A 5995-nucleotide genomic window follows, 5' to 3' on the forward strand; every position below is an offset into this window, starting at 1 on the left:
CCTAACCCCGGCAGTAGATCTGAGTCAACTCCCAAGCCTAAGGTTTTCCCAGCCTAGGTAAACTCTGACTGGGGATTCATACAAATTCAGTCTCCATGGAGTCGAGGCCTCAGCCAATATTCTGTCCGCTGATAATTAATGAAGCTTCGAGGCAGCAGATGGTGAAGAAAGGGACGAAAATACACTTCCTGGGGTTCAAAGTTTCGGCGTCGTTCTCAGGGTTTCAGGAAATAGCTATTCCCGAATCATCCAGGCCAGACCGTAACACCCCCCCATCCAAGTCATCCGAAGCCCTTACAAAGGATGACACAGGACTGGATGATGAGGGATCTCTTGAGAGAGCATCTGCAATGGTGTTGTCCACTCCTCTGATGTGCAACAGTTCCAGGTTGTACTGCTGGACTTGCAGGGCCCACCTAAGGATGAGTTGATTATTATTCCGCATACGCTGGAGGAAGACGAGGGGGTTGTGATCAGTGTAAACAGTTATCTTAAAAGGATGTTGATATAGGTAACACTCATACTTTTTTAATGCCATTACTAAAGCCAGGGCTTCCTTCTCTATGACTGAATATTTTCTTTGGTGTTTCTTTAATTTTGCTGAGAAGTAGGACACTGGAAGAAATAGATTTTCAGAACTCTTTTGGAGTAGAACAGCTCCAACTCCAAAATCACTAGCATCAGTTTGCAAATAGAATGGTTTAGTGTGATCGGGGGTTCTAAGGACTGGGTCGGATGAGAGGAGCATTTTAAGTTTATTGAAAGCAGTATCACAGGCAGGGGTCCAGACAAAAGAAACTTTGGGGCTAGTTAGATCGGTAAGAGGTGCTGCAACGAGAGAAAAGTTACTGCAGAATCTTCTATAAAACCCTGCCATGCCCAAAAACCGCATGAGTGCTTTCCTATTGGTAGGCGTAGGGAAGGAGAGAATGGCTTCTACATTTGCATCCTTTGGTTTAGCTTGTCCTCGTCCCACCACATGGCCCAGGTAGATGACCGTTGCTTTTCCAAAAGTAGACTTTGCCAGGTTGATGGTGAAGCCCGCCTCCCTCAAACGCATCAGAAGGGCACGAAGTCTGGATATATGGTCCTCCCAACTGTTTGAAATTACAACAAGATCGTCTAAGTAGGAAGCAGTACCATCAAGATCTTGTATGGTATAATTAATGGCTCTCTGGAAGGTGGCAGGGGCATTAATCATACCAAATGGCATAACTTTATATTGAAACAGACCAAAAGGAGTGATGAATGCAGAAATAGATTTGGCTCTCAGTTAATCCAATCTGATAGTATCCCTTCTGTAGATCAATGGTAGTGATATATTCAGACTGACCTACTGCGTCTATCAGATCATCAATTAAAGGGAGAGGGTATGAATCTGGGACAGTCACCTTGTTAACTTTCCGGTAGTCTGTACAAAATCTATTACTACCATCAGGCTTAGGGACTAACAAACAGGGTGAAGCCCAAGGAGAATTACTAGGTTCCGCCAAGTCATGTTTCAATAAAAAGTCTACCTCTTTCCTCATAGAGTTACACTTGATGGGGTTAATCCTGTAAGCCGGTTGTCTAATTGGGTAACCACATTCAGGCATCAGAGTTATGTCATGAAGTAGAAGGTTACAATAACCTGGAAAATCGGAAGTCACTTCAGGAAATTCTAACAAGAGAGACTTTATATCATCCTTTTGAGGGGAAGGCAAGTATGAAAGATTATTATCAATATCTCCTAATATTTGACTGTTTATAGGATTTAGCTTAGGAGAAGGAATATCAGTGACTTCAGTCTCTGGTACATTACATAGATTTTCTTGAGTAGTTGAGTCTGAAGTGACAACTGACTGTTCCAGTGGTTTTGTCATAGTCCTGTTACAAATTAAAACAGAGCATGCCGCATCCTCCTCTAGTGGCCTTTCAACATAGGGTTTAAGCAAGTTTATGTGAACTAATTTAGTGTCTTTACGTCGATCTGGGGTACACACCACATAATTGTGATCTGACAGTTTTTCAGAAATCAGGTAAGGCCCAGAATATTTGCTTTTCAATGGGTTACCTGGTACTGGAAGAAACAGAAGAACTTTGTCTCCCGGGGAAAAAGTTCGATACTTTGATTTCTTATCATATCTAGCTTTCATTTTACACTGAGCCTTTTGAAGGTTTTGTTTAGCTATCTTTCTAACTTGAGCTAGTTTGGTTTTAAGATTGGTTATGTACTGAGAAACAGATAGTTTGGTTTGTGGATTATCTTTAAACCATTCATCTTTCAAAACTTTCAAGGGGCCCCTGATTTCTCTACCATAGAGTAACTCGAAAGGAGAGTAACCCAAAGATTCCTGAGGGGATTCCCGGATGGCAAAGAGCAGCATATCTATGTTCTCATCCCAATCTGTCTGGGTCTCAAAACAATATTTCTTCAACATGGATTTGAATGTTTGATGAAAGCGTTCCAGGCAACCCTGAGACATTGGGTGGTAAGGCGAGGACAACTGTTGATCTGTATCTAGTTCTTTAAGGACCTGTCTGAATAAGTCACTAGTGAAGTTTGTCCCACGATCACATTGTATTTCCCTGGGAATCCCTACAGAGGTAAACAGATGCAACAAACACTTCACTATGTTTTTGGCATTAATGTTTTTGAGTGGGTAGGCCTCAGGATAACGAGTAGCTGCACACATTATTGTCAGAAGATACACATTTCCTTTCTTTGTTTTTGGCAAAGGACCTACACAGTCTATAATGATTTTTTCAAAAGGTTCCGACACTACTGGTATTGGTTTCAAGGGTGCAGGAGGTATGTCCTGGTTAGGTTTTCCTACCATCTGACATGTATGGCATGATTTTACAAACTGCCTAACATCTGGTTTTATACCCGGCCAGTAGTAGTGTTGTAAGAGTTTCTTGTAAGTTTTCAGGATTCCCAGGTGGCCTGACAACCCATTATGGGCCAACTCCATCAGAGATTTCCTAATAGAGGTTGGTACAACAACCTGATGAATTTCAGACCATGTATCTAGAAGTTTCAATTCAGGAGGACGATACAGTCTCATCAATACCCCATCTTTATAATAAAAACCAGGTATTTTACAAGCCTCTCTGTTATCTGAAGCCAAATGTCTGCAAGAGGCCAAAGAGAAGTCATTTTCCTGGGCTGTGACCAGGTTTTCCCTGGAAATGAGTTTAGCATGTAGTTGCTCTGTACTAGGTATAGGAGACTTAGGTTGGGAGGTAACAAGTTTCTGGGCTCTAGTGACCACACAAGCTGGAAATAAATGTGGCCGAGAGATGTCTAAGTCAGCTGTAGGACTCTCTTCCATCGGCTTATCCACTACAGTTAAGTTAGGGACCACTAACGTACCTGCCAAGTCATTACCCAGAATTAAATCCACCCCAGCAACTGGTAAGTCATTATGAGCAAGTCCTACCTTGACATTTCCCTTTACCAAATCACAGTCCAGGAAAACCTCAGCCAATATCACAGAAGGCCTACCAGAGAAATCTTGCAAAAGCACCTTCTCCCCTGTGAAATTTTTCTCTACACCAGGGAGACTCCGAGAGCACAGGATAGTCTGAGCAGCTCCTGTGTCTCTAAGGATGGTTATTGGATGAGATTCGCAGTCTGACTGTAGGGCAATCATCCCTTTAGATATGAAGCCTTTAAAGGGGTCGACCTTGTCACAAGATGTGGCAAGGTTTGTCAAAGGTCTAGGATTTTGAACCGTGTTAGAAGTTACTCGAGATCTATTTTGAGATGTTTGTTGAGTTAAGCTTTGTGTCGTGAGTTGGGACTTTTTGTGAGGAGGATTCCGCCGATTCTGAGGAGGAGAGGATGCTCTACAGTTGGGATGTGGGCATCTTTCTATGGTGTGATCAGTTTGTTTACAGTATCTACAGAAGAGCTTATCACTAGCCGTACCATCCAAGGTCCCAAAACTAACCCTAGAGGAGGATTTAACATGGGCAGGACTACTCCGCTTTCCAACTCCAGCCCCATGTGATCTGTGGATAACTGCATAACGGTCGGCTAACCGGGCTGCTTTACTCAAATCTTCCTCACCTTTATCATCCAAGTATTCCACAACAGTGAATGGCAATCTCCGTTTAAATTCCTCCATTATCATTAAATTACGAAGTTGCTCAAATGTTGAGACATTTGAGCTATTTATCCATTTATCAAAAAGTCTACTCTTCTCATCAGCAAATTCCACATAGGTACTATGCACAGTTTTTAAGTAATTCCTGAAATTCCTGCGATGGCTCTCTGCGGTAATGGAATAAGCATCAAGTATAGTTTGCTTAACAGATTCATAGTCCTCCACATCTTCCAAGGAAGCATAAACTGTCCCCGCTTTACCCGTCAACTTTGGTCCTATAAGCCAAGTCCATTCTCCTTCAGGCCACTTCATGTGTTTAGCAGTACGTTCAAACTCCCGGAAAAAGTCATCTGGACTATCTTCTTTGAAGTTAGGCACGAGAGATACGTGTTTATGTGGTTGGAAAGTGGTTTCTTTTGCTGCTTGATTACTTCCTACCTCTAGTTTATACTTTTCCAGTTCTAGCCTTTCTTTTTCTAAGCAAATCTTTTCTTGTTCTAATCTGAACCTCATTTCCCCTTCTTGTTTTAGCCTTTCTTGTTCTAATCTGAATTTTTCACCTTCTTGCTTTAGCCTTTCTTGTTCTAATCTGAATTTTTCACCTTCTTGCTTTAGCCTTTCTTGTTCTAATTTAAGTGTCTCTTGATATTTCTCTTTCTCCCAGGCTAACTTTTCGGGTGACCACTTTTCCAAGGGAGGAGGTGGATCGTCCCCTTCTCTACTTACTGGAGCATAGCTCATAGGAGTCAAAATCTCAATGGTCTCCGATTCTATAAGTTGATGTGTGACTAGATGTTCTAGAACTATATTCTTCAGCACTTCCTTAGTAACATTTGAACCTACTTCTACATCAAAATGTGTCGCTATATACCTCCAGTCATCCTTTCGGATTGTGGCATCTTTTAATTTATTAAGTGAAGGCACTTGACAAAAGTCTTTTACATCAAATTGTCCCGACATGATTATACCATACGGGTAGTGTATATTAAAAGGAGATTACCATTCTGCTGCTCAAGAAACTACACCCACTAACTCTCTAAGCAGTGACCAGATAAAATGGCAATCCGAATGGGTAACAGTGATTAAATCTTGTTCAGAGAGGGACACTAGGGAAACATCCAGTCGGTGAATCCAAAAGTGTGAGATTAATTTAGACTAACGGCAGAGGGGGCAAAACAAAAGTCCCCAATCTTTTGTTTTACCAATTCTGAACACTATTCAACCACTAGAACAATCCCTCAATTAGGTGATTGTTGGTCTCCTAGAATGAGTTTTATAGCAAAGGTAGACAGTAAAATAGAGGTCTTCAATCCTTTAACTGCCAAAGGATGCCGGAAATACAGTTAAGACGAAGACAGTAGAGCAAGGTGTTGCACCTCGTCTCATAAGTGTATAGGGGTACGGGATAATTTGGGTCCGGATGAATCCCCTACACAAGTAGAATCCAAACAGATGAAGTCTTGCCACGACAGAAATGGGATAAGTCAAATGGAGGAGGGAAGTTTGAATTCTGATCACCTGTGCACTCTTTAAACCTGGTGTTCCTATACTATTCACAGTTTACTACAGCTATTACCAACTATCTGTAGCAAAACCAGCACAAACCAGTAAGATCAGGAATGCCATTTTAAGCCAGTTTGCCAAAGAAAGAAGATAACCAAAGCAAACACTCATCACATTAAAAGCAATTAAATATAGAATACAATCTTAGGTCATTCTACCGTATAGTGAGCAGTAAGACACTCCCTAAAAAGAGAACAGTCATAATTAGAGTACCAGAAAAACCTCAGTATACAAAGTAAAGTGGTAAATGAATTAATACAGGTTCGTAAACAATCCAGGCAAAGGTCGCCATTTGCTACGACTCTAAGCTTTACTTTCCATCCTTATAACCATCTGACCGC

At 41.5% G+C, this 5995-nt stretch overlaps 1 protein-coding gene across 1 annotated transcript; it reads right to left on the reverse strand.

Moving 5' to 3' along the window:
• Positions 1-223: 223 nt before the first annotated feature.
• LOC145394990 (uncharacterized) lies at positions 224-5051 on the reverse strand. The gene is made up of 2 exons (XM_080268736.1): positions 2181-5051; positions 224-1174 (listed from the first exon to the last, which is right to left on the reverse strand). Exons 1-2 carry the CDS (start codon positions 5049-5051, stop codon positions 224-226), a joined length of 3822 nt encoding a protein of 1273 aa, XP_080124862.1.
• Positions 5052-5995: the final 944 nt, after the last annotated feature.

Source organism: Coenobita brevimanus, chromosome 29, assembly GCF_032717465.1.
Source record: "Coenobita brevimanus isolate Jiangsu-jjx chromosome 29, ASM3271746v2, whole genome shotgun sequence".
In the NCBI taxonomy this organism is placed as follows: domain Eukaryota; kingdom Metazoa; phylum Arthropoda; class Malacostraca; order Decapoda; family Coenobitidae; genus Coenobita; species Coenobita brevimanus.

Bases quoted from the DNA above. Each gene is read 5' to 3' on its own strand.
- LOC145394990 (XM_080268736.1), bottom strand. From the start codon at position 5,051: ATGTCGGGACAATTTGATGTAAAAGACTTTTGTCAAGTGCCTTCACTT. The intron at 1,175-2,180 runs GTTAGAAAGATA...GCCACCTTCCAG, and splicing joins TTAAAACCAAACTAGCTCAA to AGAGCCATTAATTATACCAT.